The 18,185-nt window shown below is 37.0% G+C and overlaps 1 protein-coding gene across 15 annotated transcripts in view; it reads right to left on the reverse strand.

Annotated features, from left to right (window-relative positions):
- Positions 1 to 18,185, reverse strand: part of MITF (melanocyte inducing transcription factor) — a 223,742-nt gene that overhangs the window by 76,322 nt on the left and 129,235 nt on the right. For 11 of the 15 annotated variants that reach the window (XM_007984952.3, XM_007984950.3, XM_038003663.2 and 8 more), the window contains one exon: positions 7,817 to 8,066. In XM_007984952.3, coding sequence (XP_007983143.1) covers positions 7,817 to 8,066 — 250 coding nt within the window. The remainder of the gene's footprint in view (positions 1 to 7,816; positions 8,067 to 18,185) is intronic. The other 4 variants (XM_038003659.2, XM_007984951.3, XM_038003660.2 and 1 more) reach the window with 1 other exon arrangement.

Here is an 18,185-nt window from a genome sequence, read left to right on the forward strand (position 1 = left end):
TGTGAAGGAGACTCATGACCTTTTCAATATAATAATATAAGACTTATCACCACTGACATTTACTTAAAAGCAAATAGAAAAACAACCAGAACTGAAGTTCCAGTTGTTAAGTGCTAAAATATGGCAAGAGCTCTAATATTGCAAGGTGTGTGGGGAAGGAAAAACCAAAAATGCAACCATAATTTCAGAAGAAAATTGATATCGAGTCTACTGCATTATTTCAAAAATCATCTAAAACAATGCAAATATATTAGTGAAATACTCAGCATATGAATTGTAATAGCATGGACCACCAAGATCTTTAGAATATAATTGACTTGAGTTATGATTTTTGGATGTTGTTACAGAAACTTTCACTGTAGTGCTTTTTAACCCATAATGATGATTATCAATAAGGCATAAATTACCATGGGGGACAATGTGGCCAGGAAGTCCTTTTATATAATAAAAACACATTCAGTTCTTATATCTAGCATACAGTGGAGACTCATGAGGATATTTTAACTATTCAATACGGAAGCCCCTGACTAATTCAAATGCTTAAGTTCATGTATCTTTCTGTTAAGCCTGTGAGACTCCTCTGTAGTTTCTCTTTGACCTCCCATTTTGCTCTAATATATTCTGTTACTGGTGATTCTTCAGAAATGTTTAGAGCATGTCCTTACAGTAGGATGTGTGGTTATAAGCAAATAAGGTAGTGTGTGGAGTCTATGTAACCAGGGACCAGTGATAATCTCTCTAAGCCTCAGTTTCCCTATCTGGAAAACAAGGATTATCCTACTTGTTTCCTAAGGTTACTAAAACAATAAATGAGCTAAAAGACATGAAGTGTTCATCCCACCATCCAATTCACCTTATAATTAATGTCCATGTTGTCAAGGAGGCACAATTGCCTTTCCTCCTCCAAGGTGCTTCAGGTAGTGTCACATTCACATCAGTAATTCCTATAAAAGTTTAAGCTATGGATTGAAGCTCTGTAGTAAACATTTGCTACAAGCCCCAAGTTACCATGTCATTTGAGAGGCTGAACATTGCTCTCTCTCCCTCCTAACATTTCTCAGGTCATTCCCTCCAGGAGAGGCACTACCACTAGTGGACCATGGAGTTCAACTACATGAGTTCAAATCCTGACTGCACCACCTACTTGGGTGACTTTCTGATGACCTAGTTGACCCCTCTGTGACAGCTGCTGCATCTGTGAAATGGGGTGCTAATAATAACTACCTCACAGAGCAATGGTGGCATTAAATGAGTCAATACAGGTAAAGTTCAATGCTGGCACATGCTGATCGTGATTGTTCTCATAACAGTTCTCCTGGGGAGACACAGATCAGACAGAATATAAGCGTCACATCCATAGGAGCCTCCATAAATGGTCCCTAAACAAAACACATAGAATTGGGAAAGATGCTAGTTCCCCCGCAGGAATGTTTCTCAATCTTTTATTCATTAGCATCCCAAGAAAAAGCCTTTTCAGACATTTTTTTCCCCTAATTGCTTCTCCTTCATCCCCATCACCATGAAATTTTAGAAGACACATATACTGTTTATTGGTTTATGTACCGTGACTTTGGAGGTTTACAAACCATCGTAACATCTAACACTTTTTTGCCCTCCAACGATCCAGTTTTGTCCTCCTTGTAGGGAGCGACTTCACCCCCGTTGAGGATGCACGCTCTACTGGTCTCATGACATTAAAAAAGAAATTTACCATTCAGAGCCAGATGACACTAGGCCCACTCCAATTTTTTAGCCCTCACTTCTAGGTCCCAGACCTTAATATTTTCCTTATGATACTGCCTTCACCTCCAGCAGTATGGAATTATGAGAACTGTGTAAATGAAAGGAGACTGCACCTATTAATATAGCCTCCTCTAACAGGAGAAAATGAGGAGGAGCCTAACAGGTGTCTCTTCTCATGGAAACACACAGGATGAATTCAGTGACTGCAAAGGGGCTGATGGAGAAGATGGCAAAGATTCTCCTACTTAAAGAGAGAGCACCATGCTGCATGTCAGCCAGCATTTCATTACTAGCTACTAGTCAAGTGTCCACCAGGTACATCAGACCCTATCCACAACCTGATGAAATCAAACCCAGATTCTGCTGTACAAAACCTGGATTCTGTTGTACCCCTCAGTTACATGAAAATGCCCTTGTGGTCATAAAGGGAGAAATCATTTCCATTTTGTGCCAATATTGCCCAATAAACATGTAATTAGAGCTGAAGTTCCAGTGCTTCCAGAAACTGGGATTAATTCATAGACTTAGCTGTGTAAAGGCTGAATATTTTGTTTCAGATAGTTGGTCTCATGGATCTGCTCTTTTAAGTAGATAAAACCTAAAAATTTAAGCAGAGGACTTTCTTCAGCCAGCATTTTATTACTAGCTACTAAAAGCAGTACAGACAGAAAAACCAAGTCCAACATTAATCCACAAGCACTTGCTGTGATTCTCGCACTTACTGTAATTCTTGCACTACTAAGCCTGTGTTAAGTTTGACTTTACCAAATAAGACAACTCTATGGAGCACTTTCTTGTGCCGGCCCTGAGATCACTAAATCCTCACCTGCAAGTGTTCATAAAGCAGCCTGGGAAGCAAAGGGGCTGCCACTCAGTGCCATGCAAGCTGGTACATACTTACACACTGAACCAATTAAACTGCTCTCAAGACACAGGGTGAGAAGTCCTCACTGCACCTAGGGAAGAGTGGACCTTGAAGCAGGATTCTCAAAGATAGAGACAGCCCAGAAGGAAAATAAACTGTATTTATTTTGTTCCATTTTAAAACATGAACAAAGAAAACTAAAGGGTTTATGTCTACCTGATAAAAACTGCCTAATATATTTCTTCAGACCTTGCTTCTATAAAAGGCAACTGACGGTAGGGTTAGAAAACAGAAGATAATAGGAAGGCTGTAGCCTAAGCTGTTAACAGTAGCTCCTTCCAGGGAACCTTATGGAAGGGAGGCGGTGGTAGGCAGGGTAAGATTCATATTGAATTATTCTGCTGCATTGTTTAAATCTGTTAAAAGTTAACAAGTATTGTCTGCAATGAAAAAAAATCAGTAACGTGAGTTTTAAAGAGCGAGAAAATTACCTTATGTGTGACACTGAATGATTCAGATTCTGAAGGGAAATGAGGTTTCTGCGAGGATGAAGAGCTGTTTGTTGACCTGAAATCTGAGTCCCTTTCTCCCCCTGAATGAGGATGTAGCCTTGCAGACACCAACATTGATTCAAAAACAAAAGGACACTAATGTTTATAAACGATCCCTGAAATCAAGGCTGACAGGTTGTTTGTGTAAAGTCACACTACAGGGGATATAAGTATATGCTGGTCCATGTGTGAATGGACTATGCTATTAGAAGAAATCTCAGACATAGTAGGTCTTCATCTTATGAGAGTAACACCTCTAGCAACAGATCCCCTAACTGAGGGGACCAAGGCAAGCTGATCCGAGACACACCACATCTGTTCTGGCTTCTTGCAGCCACCATGATGCTATTTAGGGTCTGTATTCCTGGCTAAATAAATCAGAAACAAAATATAAGGGTAGGTTGTGGGAGAAGTCCCTTCTGCCAATGTGTAGCCCACCAATCCACCTATAACTCCACAGATATTTTCATGTTTCTGTGTTATACCTAAAAAATAAATCACACCTTGAAAATTCTACTCCATGCAGATTTCATAATTTACAGCAAAAGACCAGTAGTTCAATCATTAAACCTTCCCCTCACTAGTGAAATACGGAGTGTCAGTTATTGGAAGAGGGTGACAAGGAGCAGGACTTCCAGCCCCCCTCGCTAGAATCTCAATCCAAACAAGAGGCAACTTTGATGAGATAACCACCAAATAAACGCCCAAGTAAATTTAGTTTACAATGTAGAGGGTCCCAGAAAAAGTGCTTCTGTATTTGACAAACAGCAAGCATCATCACTAATTATAGAGCAATTTGCGCAACTCGAGATGATTTGGAGAAAAGGAAAAATTTAAAAATAAATTCCTTCAAAGTACTTAAGAAATGCCCAAAAGTAATAAAAAAACTTTTCTTTTTAAAATTCATGTAACCTTTCTCTTAAGCAGAACAGAAAAATTCACTGGACAATCCGTTCCAGAGAAGACTTTGACTTTGCCTTCAAAATTGTAAATTTCAAGGTGAAAGGAAGGGAGGGAAAGAGAGAGGTAATGAGGAATCCTTGGCAACACGCTTCAGATTTCTGAACAGAGAAACATTTTCAAACTGTAAACTATGTTTTCAAGCTTTCAACCGTCAGAGCCCATGTTGGGAAGGTAGTAGGGGAAGAAATCCTGATGAACTTCTCAGTCCAGGATGAGAGCGACCAGTGCTTTTATAATTCATCAAAGTCAGAGAGACAAAACCTTGAAAACAGATGCTTGGTGACTACGCAAATGATTAACTTGGTGGTTTGTACCGTGATGCTTTAGCTATAAGGCTGAACTCATCTATAGGTCTGTCCCGTTACTCTGTTTTTGTTTGAAAAAAGCGACATCAAATTTCAAACTTCAGGTGTGTATGACTTGCATGCCAGCAAAACTCACTTGTGGAAGAAACTGATTCCATTAATGGTTCTTGAAGACATTTTTTTGTTGTTGTTAATTCGCAATTCAAATTACAGGGTGTGTTCACCATTCCAAAAAAAAAATGCATTATGCACTCCAGGTGTTGGTTAATTTATGGTAAAAGAGCATCCTTAAATTACAATACCCAATTGGGTAAGGTTGTTCTTAAAAAACTTGGAGAATATCTTTACTATGTAAATATACAGCAATAAGACTCATGATTCCACGTCCCCCAAATGAAAATCAATATGAAGGAAAATTCATATATTATTAAATCAATATAGAAACCAGAGGCTAATCCTATAGAGATTTATGAACTTACTCACTGCACAATAACCATATGTTGAGGAATGAGTGATGCAGATTTTTTACCTCTAACCCAAAATCTGACTAGTCCTAAGTTTACCAGATGTCAATAGTTTTTAAACATGCTTTATAAAGCTTCATATTTTAAATTTAACTCTGCCAAATAAAGGGATTAACCTGAAAACACTGCTTTAGCTTTTCGAAATCAGTCATTCATCCAGATAGTAGAATGTGGGTAACTTAACTTTGTGTGTGTATGAAAACTAAACTATGACCTTTTTTCTCTCAGGTTCTTACAAACAACTTGGGAGATGGAGAGATTTAACCAGATTCTCTAGTGCATGCAAGTGTGACTAATTGTATACATCTACCTCCACTGAGAAGCAGGCACGTTCTGTTTTAGCAATTTAAACCTTTAAAAATTAAATAAATTTACTCAGGGTATACTATGGGAAAATATCTATTCAGTATGATTTGTATCATAATGCACTCAATTAGTATACTTGATATTACCATTCTTTGGAAATATATATTCATGGAAAAATAAATGGTCCTAGATTAAGCATATTAACTGTTTTACTATTAACCACTTACTTCATAAAACTATGCTTATGATTTAAAAAACTATAAAAAGAAAAAAACACCTTTCTCTCAGTTACCATTCTGTAATGGTTCATAATACTTTTATACACAAAATTTGGAAAATAAGCCAACTATTTTTATGAAGTCCTAAGTCTTTAAGTACCTGAAGCAATCACTTATATGATATTCTCTTTAAAAATGTTGATTTTCTTAAAATATTGTCTTAATGAAATCATGTATTCTTATTTGTTTCTTCATTTAAGAATACTAAAATTTGTCTAAATAGCTATCAAACCTAATCATATAGCTATGGCAATAATTCTTTATTTTTATTTATATGACATAGTTTACTAGTTTTTATAACTGAAGTATAAAAAAGCAGAAGTTAAATAGACATGAACTATATTCAGTATAAAAGAGAAATTTACCTAATTCTTATTTTTAGTTAGAGTATGTCATCCAGTTGTAACAATTTATTTGTGCTTTAACTTTGGGCATTTTTCTGGCGTACATAAGTTAGGGGCTGTATCAATCCAGTGTCACCAGGACACAGCAACATATAAGAATATTGGTATGTTATTCAAACAACTTAATGTAGGTTTTAATTTTAATCGTTTTCAAAAATAATCTATTTACAATGACAAAAACATTTAGAAACTATGCTCATTTTTAAGATAATCTGGAAATGATGTTTCAACACATTTTCATTTGGGTAATTTCTTCTCTATCAGTTGTAGCTGCCTTAACAGGAATACTGATTTTAATAAATATTCTTTAACATAGTATCAAACATTACCTTCAGTTGGATATAAACCACTACTAGCCCAAATCCATGTCAACTCTTCTAAAATTTGCCCTTTAGATTAAAAAGGTAAACTATTATGATGAATAAAATAGACATATTTCTCCATATCTTGTTACTATTTAATTCATACAATTTTAAATAACCTAAGGTATACACAATAAATGTCACCCCTGTAGGCATGAGATAACAACTTAAATCTTAAATAATTCTTAAATCTATAAAAGCTTAAATAGTGATCACATCAATTTTCACCCAAGCAGAACAGAAAGATTCAATGCATCATCTATTCCAGAGAGAAAACCTTGAGTTAATTGAGGGGTTAAAAAAAAAAAAAAAAAGAGTAAAAAATCCATTAACTGTGGCAATACCCAGAATTTCAAACAATCACATTAGAGTAAAACTTTATGTTAAACTATTTGGATCTTTTTTCCCTAACCCAATTTCAGTTGGTTTCTTCATCTGAGTTCCATTATTTCATCACTACAGTTTAAGTCTTTGCAAATAAAAAATAATTGACTCTTGATTTGTTTTTTAAAGAGTCTCTTTCCTACTTCCTGGTAAGGTTCACAGATTGATTCCTAATTATAACACATCATCTCTCTATTTACTTTAATAGTAAACTTTAAATAATGGGAGACGTTTTTTCTGTGCACATGAATGAATCCAGAAACCAATAACGAATCACCGGTCTGTAAAGTTCACATTGTTTAATGAACAGTAACACTTGAGACTTTCCAGAATTAGGTGAGCAGGTAATAAAATTAAAAAAAAAATTAAAAATAAGGAAGTTCCCCTATTTTCCTTTTAACTTTCCTTGAATCAGTCATATTTAAGAACTGAAATGTTCATTCTTAAACAAGGAGTATCTCCCTATGTGATGTGGAAGACACATGTGTGAGATGGAATTCTATTCTTAGACTTGTTACAATTTTCCTTAGTAATTAGGAAGCTATATGTCCCTAATCGAATGATGCTAACAAGCTCCTGCAGTTTCTACTCTAGCAAGAAATCAAAGAGACCCAAAGCAGACAACTCACTGCAGTAAAAGGATTATGCAGTCTGGTTATTAAAGCACAGAAAGCTCTTCTTCAATCTTGTATGTGAAGAGCTTTCTAAAAGAGTTAAATTCTACAACCAATATTACATACTAAATAAAAAGAAAATTAAAGAGTGGCTATGGAAGGTATTTAAGAAAAAAATATTTAAGATACACAAGTTATTAGAAGAGGCCCATCTCAGATAACTCTTGTTTTGAAACTTTCTCAAAGAAAGATGTCATTACGACAAACAGGTATTCCCACTTGCAATTTCTCATGGAACATTGACTCCCACCAAATATTGAATTGTACCATTACAGTTACAATGCGTTTGCAACCTTCTTTTAAAATATAAAGCCACGTAGGAATTAAGGGAGTTGGAGTTTTCAAGTATAATTCTGATGGGTCAGTCTAACGAAATACACATTCAGATAAACAAAATACCTAGCAAATGGAAAATGGAAGAGTTTGGTCCAATGAACGAGTGCGACACTCAACGTACCTTAAGGACTTCCATCGGCACCTGGGTGGCAGAGGGAAGGGTGGTGGGCACACTGACGTTTATGGCTGGTGTCTGACTCACGGGCACTCTCTGTTGCATGAATTGGGCCGCCTGCAGCTTCTGCTGCTGCTCCCTGCGCTCCTGCTCCTGCATCTGCTCACGCATGAGTTGCTGGCGTAGCAAGATGCGTGATGTCATACTGGAGGAGCTTATCGGAGGCTTGGAGGCCCCAGGATGCTCCGCGGAACTGCTGTGGGAAAACCAAAAGGCATACAACATTTAGTTTCCTAATGAGACCCTTCATTTGCACTTTGGGGTATCCTAAATTGCATCAAACTATAAAATGAGTCTGTGCAAATATAATCAAGTCACAGAATGGTACTCCACATAATTGAAAATCAAGAGGTGACAGGATTTAAGTCATTAGTAGTTGAATTAAAATAAGTCAGCTTGATTGCATCTAGGCATTTTTATCAGGCGGCTTATCTTTTTTTTTTTTTTTTAATGCTGCACACTACTCATCACCACCAAATATAGCGCCACCATATGCACTGCCAAGAAGCAAAGCATCTTAATGGCACCCAAATTTTCACATTTAAAAATAAATTGCTTGATTTGCTTTTTTGTACAACTGAATCTAACCAAATAACTACTCCTACATGTTATCTAAGTTCTTTGAAGATGCCTAAAATGTTTACTAACAAAAATTGATTAAAGAAAAAGGTGAGTTTTGCCAAGAGGAAACTTTTCTAAGATACGATAAGTAAAAGTAATTAATGAAGGAAGCGTTTGGGCCAGAAAGTTAACACTGAACTCGACCTCAGTCTTTTGGCAAAGGGGCAGAAGACGAGCTGGTCTGACAAGCCAACGCTTCTCTGTCTGGTTTGCTTTGTGCCGTCTTTTCTTCTGATTCACCTTGGCATGCCCTCTACTATGTTACTATGTGTTCTCTGTGTGTTCCCCATGAGGACTACTTCTAATGGTTTTGGCACACACTCTACCCAACATGGTTTGAAATTCTGAAACCCTACTCACAAATCAAAAAGAAAAGACTTCCTGATTTTCCTAAATATGGTTTTTGATAACTTATCTTGCTAGTTTTATGACATCAAGTTATTAAACCTCTCTCTGCCTTAGTATCTGGAAAAGAAGGAAAACAGGAGTTTTTTTTACCCACTTATCATTTATAAAGGTGGGAGGTGTTCTTTTAAAATTTCTATTGCATCGTGTATATTTTAAAGCCCTACTTCCTAGGGATTTTGGGGGATTAAATAAAACAAGGCACATAAATCCCCTAGTACAATGAGTACCATGTAGTACTGGCTCAACAAATGTTTGCTGTCACCATTATTATAGCTAGAAAATGTTTCATTGTTTATCTCTCTCTCTATATATATATATACACACACACACACATATTAAACATATACATATATACATATATATACACACACGTATATATTAACATCTATGTTTAGGTCAACAGTTCAAAACCTTGGCACCTGGGACAGAAGAAAAGGAACATTTGAGAAAATATTCACTCTTGAGAAAGTCATGCTTCAAGGTAAGTATTTGTACTTTGAACTTCCTTCTTTGAGCATAAACTCCAGTATTATCTTTTACCTTCTAATAAAAGGCAAAATAAAGCCTTAAATATCATTGACCATCCTAATGAACTCCTTAAAGGCAGGAACCTTCAGGCTCTGAAGGTAACAAAACATGCTAGGGGATGAAGAAGTGTTGGTTTTACCCTCACGCTATCCCAGAAAAACTACACAATAACAATTTAACAGTTCGCTTATTTTCACAACAGGAAATTGGTTCAGTATATTGTCAGAGAATCATAACGTAACATGATGCAACCATTAAAACTAGTGTAAAAATATATTTACTGCTTTGAATAAAACTACACAATATAATGAACTTAGAAAAGCCAGATACAAAATAGCATTTAAGGTAAGATCCAAGTTTCTTATTTTTTAAATTTTTTTAAATTTTTAAAATAAACTGTCCATGACAAGAAAAAGCGTAAGAATAATGTTACTCTACACCATTGCTGGTATATATTAAAACAGCTTAACAACATTACCAAAAAGCTAAAAATTGTTCATGCAATTTGATTCAGAAATGTGATGGACAATTTTCCTAAGTAAATAACTTAAATGTGCAAAAACTGATATTACAAGACTGTTTACAAATTGCAAAATATATGAATAATCAAAAATTTGTCCCACAATATGAGAATGGTTAAATACATTATCATACATGAAGTCAATAAAATACTACCCATTTTTTTAAATTGTGCAACTACAGAACAAAGTGGGACATGTACGTAACAAGAGGGAATTAAAAAGTAGGATTCAAAAGTATATTTAAATTCTAATTTAAAATAAGTGTGGTATATGCATGCCCACAAGAATGCAAAATGATTAGTAGGGAATGTACAAAGATAATTATAGTTGCCAGGGTGAGAATAGAATTACAGGTAAATTTATCTTTCTATCATTTTACTCCCCTCAACTATAAAGAAGTCATAGTATTTTTTTCAGTGGCAGAATATATGCCTCTAGACACTAATTTAAGAACATGAAGAAAGGACTTGAGTGATCGAAATCACCATTTGGCTAGAAGAAAGGAGACAGAATCCAACATAGACAACATTTTGACAATACGATGGGAAAGTGGTGACTGTATCCAGTATATTGGCAAACTTGGAAGTGCTCAGCATTCCAGAAAACACAAACTCTTTTTCCTCCATGTTTTCCTACATTTTCTACAGACACATACAAATCGAACAATGTTAATACCTTGCTTATTATTTAATATCATGCACTCATCCACATATTAAGGGCACCTGGCCATTATTCTCACTTAAAATAATCTATTCACTTGATACTTGATACAGCTCTACTAAAAGAGCATTTTAAAAATGTATTTTCTCACTTTAGAGTATGTGTTCAAAGCTTAAATGCACCTTCCTGAGCCAAGAAAAGAAGGAGAGCTGTGATGAAGGGCATGGCGGGTGGCGGAGGGAAGCGGGGGGGAACAGTTATTTTAAAATAAATAAATAAATAAATAAGCGGCCTTACTATTCAAAGCCTGTCAGGTTAAAACATTCCCAGAGAGACTGATCCTTTTGATAAAAACAGGAGCAAACCTTTGTGCTGTAGCAAATGCAGCTGTGGAATAATCGCACTAATTAGCTGCTCAAGACGAGTCATTGGCTGTGATACTGAGGGAAGAAATCCTTTCAATTAACAGTAAAGCATTCTTAAGACATCTTAAATTAAAATTTCTAGTTATCAACCGCACTAAGTCTTCATACGTGAAAGTCGACAACAATATCATTTAAAGCATTTTCTGAAATATCCTGTCTGAAAAAAATACGTATGTATGAAGTAGACCAGCATAAGTAAAAAGAAACCCCACTAAAAAATAAGCAAATATATTTTTATATTTATATAAATATAATACAGCTCAGTTAATTGACAGTGTTTTAATAAATCTTCCCCCCAAAAAATCAAAAGTGCAAAGGAAGCATTAGAGTTGCCTCATGGCACACACGCCCTGCGGGATATTTCCACATTGTTAAAGATGACTCCCAGATTCTCAGCTTTGCTCTCAATCTTCTAAACATCCCTTTCTCTTAGAAGTAACTGAATCTGCAATTATCACCTTCTAGACAAAAATGAGGATATCTGCATGTCACAATGTTAGCAGGACAAATGAGCATAATGTCTTAAGCTCCAAATCGAGGTTTATGTGAGAACATTACGAATGGTAACAATGTTTATTTTTTAAAACGAGGACATGATGCTGAAGCTACTAATGATACACAAGGAGAGATATCCAAATGTATTTCAAAAAGCTAACTGAACTCATCCCAGGCCATGAAGCTGAATCTTTGCTAGATAATCCTAATTCCATGAGTCTGATTCCTTTTAATCAGATTATGTAAAAGTCATTTATTCAACAAATAGTTATTGCCAGGTGCTGGGAATACCTGGTTTCTAATCTCATAGAGTTTAAAGCCACAGTCACATAATTCTTCTGAGATGCCTTAAAATTAAGTCAATTACCTAGATTACAGAACTCTGATCAAGTTCCACATGGGAAGGTGAGCATCTCACCATCAGAAAGCACCCTTTGAAAGCCGATGAGCAGAGAGACAAATGCCTTAACTGGCGTGTACCAGCATCGCTGAAGCCAAGCACACAAGTCTGCTGAGAACCGGGAATTTGTCAGCAATGGCTCAAGGAGGAGGGCCACCGATTGGACTCAAGTGCTAGCTCAGTCACTGCTGAGCTGCACGACCTTTAATGAGCCACTTGACCTCTCTGGGCTTTTCCAAAACCCAGCATTTTAACGTGCTGCAGGGATTGGGTCAGTTAATGTTCACTAAATTAAAGTGCTCAGCACAGTGGCTGGAGGTATACAGACAATAGATGGCCACTAAATGTGACCTGAGTTCCTACCTCTATGGCGGAATTTACATTCTTAACCTTCAGAGCCTCCCTCTTCTCTATGATGGTATAGGTATTTTGGACATGGGCTCTGAACTATCTGACATATTCCTAAATTCCAATAGTTTATTCTACTATCTTTGTCAGCCACCTAACAATATCAGAAATTCCATTAAATTCAAAGCTCCAGCATCCAAACATCTGTCTACCCACCCCTCACCTTTGACAGTGATGCCAGTGTTCTTTTACTGTCTCATAGGGACTGGTCTTTGGTCTCAATATCACAATCCTCTAAGGCAGTTCTCTGGTCATCAGTAGAAACCTAGCGACGCTAAAGGAATGTTATACTTTTCGTTGCATTTCCTTTCTTCCACTCCTCAGGCAGAGTCCAGCTCTGCTGTGCAGTAACCTTTGACTGTGGCCCAGTTAGTCTATCTCTGCACTTCGCAATACATCTGCCTCTCAGCACTGTGGTGAGGATTAAAATTTTTAATAGGTATAAAAAGCTTAGCACAATGACTGAAACACGGTCCAAAAAATTGGAACACGGTTCAAAAATCAGTGGTAAAAATAATAGTATTAAACCATGAACATGCTTCTTCTTTTGGATATAAGGAATCTACTTTTTATATGCCTATGTGCAAGTTTGGACCACAGAAGATATGTCTTGTAAAGTTTAGGCAATATCCATTTAAATGAGAGAACTCAAAAAACTTTTGCAGGGATGGAGAGAGAAAATTTATTCTGCAAATCTCTCATGAGCCATAAAGTAGGAATTGTAGCATTTTTCTTCAGTAAAAAATAATCTTCATTATAGTCATTTGGTTGATAGAGCTCAAAGCCTAGTATCATTTGCACTGATAGAGCTCAAACCCTAGTATTCGTTTGCAATTTATTTATGTCCAGGAAGCACAGTGGTTGATATTCACATACACAGTGGAGACACAGGAAGGTTCAATAGTATTAACCTCCTGTGCAAAGGAGAAACCTAGGTCATGGATGGGTTAAGCTACAGGAGTTTCAAAATGCAAAAGGTTAGCTGAAAAAAAACAAAATTAGCTGAGAACTTTGTCTCAAATAAAAATGCCCAGCCTCATTCCTAGAAATTCTGATTTGTTTAGGTAAGTCCCAGGAATCAATAGGTCTACAAAAATTCTGCAGCCGAATTCTGACACTTGACTGATTCCAATGTTTGGAAACTAATTGTAAAATACCCAGGATCACTTTCTGCATAGTAAGAGAGCTGGGTCATGAACCCGAATCTCTAATTCTTAGACCAGAATACTTTCTTCCTTGTCTGAGAAAATTTGCATTCCATTTCTCACCTCCAATCAGCCTTCCCAGAAGTCTGAAGAGTCCTGATACTGAATGCAACATGTTGGATGGGATAGAAGGAGAAAGACTACTCACTCCCGCCAAATAGGCTATGAGACCAAACAAAAACATCTATCCAGAAACTTCCAATAGCCCTTTATGGGTACGGCACAACCGCTTCATCATAAATGAAAGGAACTGATAGGTTGAATCTACAAGAGCTGCCCCCATCCAGTCTGTTCCACCAGCAAAAAGAAATTCTTAACAATCGACTGAAAGTGCCACCAACTGCACAAATCAGAGTTGGTAAATGGCTATATTTTTTTGTAAATGGTAGTCTGGGTGTCGAACATTTCAGAGTGACTGGCACTTCTGTTATCTCAAACTTTCCATTCCTTCCAAAGTGATTCAGGATGACTTTTTCACCATGTATGGTGGAAGAAAATACTAATAAGAAACTATATCATCCCTTGTACTTAAAATAGCTGGGAGTGTAACCCATGTAAATGTGAAAGTACCAGATATCACAGTTTGGCTTCACACTGAGATCTTCTGGACTTCTGTCAACACCTAACTTGGGTTTTAGTCATCAAGAAAAAGAAATCAAGATCTGCCAAGATTCCACCTTTTTGGGGGTAACATGAGCAGCTCAGATAATAAATACTCCAGGTCTCTAGCATAGCTAAAATACAAAGGGTTACAAAACACAGCCTGCATGCTCCATGCAAATGCTTTCTAAACGCCACGTGCTGCTAGACATGTAGGATATCATGGTGTCCTAACTGGACAATGCTCCTATCTCCAGAGCTTTGCACATTTCATGGTACACAGGGAGAAAAGCATTCTAAAAACTAAGAACCACCAATCATATATAAGTTAAAATCAGAAGTCTTTTCTTTCTAACACTGAGACCTCAATTCGCTGATAAAAATGGGAGATGTTTCATATCCATTCAGGATTCTCCATATTTTTTTTAAGCTGGACCTTCGATAGGTACCAGGAAAGACTAATCTCAATGACTGATTAGATAAAAATCAAGGAGAACCTTAATAAGGTTCCAAATATATCAGTATTCTCCAAAAATCCATACCAAAAATGACAACCTGCTTGCAGGAAGAAAAAAACTAAAACATCTCTTCATATATATTTTATATTATCATTTTTATTTTTTATTTTTGTACATGTTATATAATATATTAGTATAGTGGCACATGTACATAACTCATAAATCAAATTAAAATGTGTTGAGAAGGTTTTCTTGAAAGAAATTAACTAGGAAGAAGGATCAAAAATGTTTAGAGACCTTTGTAATATATGAACAATGCTCTTCCAGGCAATTTTCATCAGCAGATTTAAAAAAAAATTTTTTTTTTTTTACCAAAGTGTTTCCCACTTCTGTATACTCCAAATAAGAGGAATATCAAGTTCTTACTAAAAGATATTTTAAACTAAAGATATGAATTTTGCCATTTCCTCATTTTGTGACCACAACTGATCTCCATTTTCCACAGATGCCACTATGGGTTGGCACACTCTTAACACTCAATTCCTTTCAAGGAAATCGCCTCTGAGAGCCAGACCATTGAAAGGTTATAAAGCAGATAAAGTTGAAGTGCCCCACACTCAAGTTTTCTGTTTTTCATATCAAGCTTCCTTTCACTAGACTGTACTCTAGAATTCTTGCTTACTCTGTCCAACTAAGGAATCCCATTCACATCTAACTGCCATGTTTTAAAGGGCTTTGAAAAATTCATCCCTTAAAGTAATTAATATGGCATGGCAAGGTGCTCCACTGAGCATATTTTTAAAGAAAAACCAATTTTTAAAAATCCAACACAATGACAAACTAATGACAGAATTCATTCATGAATGTGAAAGGAACTGGAAGGAACTTTTTAAAGGTAGAAAGCTATTATATTTGTACTCAAATAATTGTCCCAATCACAGGGCATGCTCTGGCTGTTTTTCTAGGCATTATAACAGATCAGAGAAAATTCAAAAGCCTTAGACCACCATCACTTAACAATCACTGCATGTCTAGTACACATCCACCAAGATGCAAAGTTTCCAACATTGTGCTGAAATCAAGACAAAAGTATAAACTGTAATCTAAGGAGCAGTGAATGGGTGCACCTGTCATGGTTTAAGAGGCAACCTTACACATAGCAGTAATGATTTATGGTGGCCACATGGCATTTATGGCTGCCCAGCATCCTGTCCCACTTGTTTGCTAAAGTACCTGATTTAACCTTGAAGAACCAGCCTCCTTCACTTTCAGTTCATGAGGTTATGGTGTTGCCACTACCTCCAGACATGGACGTACAACCCTGGTCAATCAGGAAATCCATCCTACTGGTCACAAAGACTAACCCAGGAATGTGCTTGTACCCCAAGACAATCAAGTAAGAGTCATCTCTATGCCTTTAACTGAAACCATTAGGTTAAAATGACTCTCTTTAAACTAAGGTTTGAAAAGCTGGTAGGATATAAATCTGGAACTTCCTGGATCTATCTGAGAAGAAAGCCAAACTGGAGAAAACAGTAAAGAAAGAACAGAGGATTAAGGAGAAGGAAGAACAAAGAAAGAGGGAGCCAGTGTTTATATGACATTGAGTATCTGTATCAAACCATCCCTGAAGTCATGATAGCCCTGAAGTAACCCGGGACAATGACTTCACAAGGGCCAAACTTCATTTTTTCTTAAGCCAGTTTGATGTACCCTGGGATACTACAGCTGGTTTTGTAACATTTAAAAAAATGTCAGTAATACTGGGGAAAAAGTCAAAGTTTCAGCCTAAGACCTACAATTCATAAAACCTAGCACCCATCTATTTTCCTATTTTCTGTTAGTTTTGGCTAGGCACACTCCCACTCATAGTATTTCCCAGCTTTCCAGAGCTAGACAGGCTACATGCTAAGTTTCGCCAATTAGATTTAAGTAGAAATCAGAAGTGCCAGTCACTCTGAAATGTTAGACACCCAGATTGCCATTTATATATATCTATCTCCAGGCGGGTGGATCATGAGATCAAGAGATTGAGACCATCCTGGCCAACATGGTGAAACCTCGTCTCTACTAAAAATACAAAATTTAGCTGGCCGTGGTGATGCATGCCTATAGTCCTAGCTACTTGGGAGGCTGAGGCAGGAGAATCAGTTGAACCCAGGAGGCGGAGGTTGCAGTGAGCTGATATCGTGCCACTGCACTCCAGCCTGATGACAGAGTGAGATTCCGTCTCAGAAAAATATATATACACACACACACACACACACACACACATATACACACAAACATATACACATATATACACATATATATACATATATACACACATGGGGTATGTGTATATATATCCATTTACCAACTCTGATTCGTGCAGTTGGTGGCACTTTCAAAACATTCTTAAGAATTTCTTTTTGTGGTGAAACAGACTGGCTTTTTTTCTTTTTTTGCCTTTTTTTTTTATTATTAATTCAAATACAACTGACTATGGACTGTACTACAGCATAACATAAATTAAAGATCAAACATATACATCTCCATGCTGGTTCTAGGTAAAGAAAAATAGGAAAGAAGAAAGATCTTCAGGAGTCTTCTAAGACAACCCCAAGAACACCACCGAAACTGTTTTCTGGAGTTCTACGTAAGAGTCCATTTCAACATAACTTAAATTTTACATCTTAGGAGACTGTGGGATCCTCCGCTGGAGAAGGACCTGGGGTGGGAGGTGCTGTGAAGTGGTCATACGAGGGGGAGGGGCTTCATACGACCCATTTCATAGTACCTCCTGAGGGGGAGGCAGTTCCTATAGATTCAGCCTATCGGTTCCTTTTGTTTATGACAAAGCAGTTGTGCTGTACCCACAAAAAGCCATGGGCAGTTTATGGAGAGATGTTTTTGGGTGGTTTCATAGCCCATTGGGCAGGAGTGAGTAGTCCTTCCCATCTGATTTCATCCAAAACACTGAATTCAGTATCAGAAGGGCTTTTCGGACCTCTGGCCAGGCTGACTGGAGGTGGGGAATAGAATGTGGATCATGTCAGACATGGAGGAAAGTGTTGTGGCCTAAGAATGAGAGATGTATGTGGGCTCATGTCCCAGCTCACCTACTCAACAAACAGGTGATCTTGAATGTTTTAGTATTCATTTCCAAACATGGCTGAGTATCACAATCAGCTGCAGAAAATCTCCTTCAAATGATCCCGTTCTCTAAACCCTCTGCCACCATGTCTCCTGTAATCTGGCTGCACTGGCTGGAGCTTCAGAAGCCATCCTGAACCACGAGAATGAGGGCCAGATTCAGGTATGAAACTGGTATGTGCCTGGTCCTTCACAACCTGGTCCAATCTGCTCCAGAAGGGCAGGGATTACGTGTTTTATTTTATTACATGTTTTATTCACATATTGTTTCCCCAGCACATAGTAGAACAAAATAAATATTTGTTCAGTGGGTAAAGTTGGTGTCTGTCTTCTAACAAATACTCTATCTCATAGAATCAAATAATACTAGAACCTTAGAGTTGGTGCACCCTTATTCAAACCATTTGCTTGAATCATCCAGGGATGGAGAACTCTGGGCTCTAGGGATCTA

This window comes from Chlorocebus sabaeus, chromosome 22 (assembly GCF_047675955.1).
Source record: "Chlorocebus sabaeus isolate Y175 chromosome 22, mChlSab1.0.hap1, whole genome shotgun sequence".
Lineage (NCBI taxonomy): Eukaryota > Metazoa > Chordata > Mammalia > Primates > Cercopithecidae > Chlorocebus > Chlorocebus sabaeus.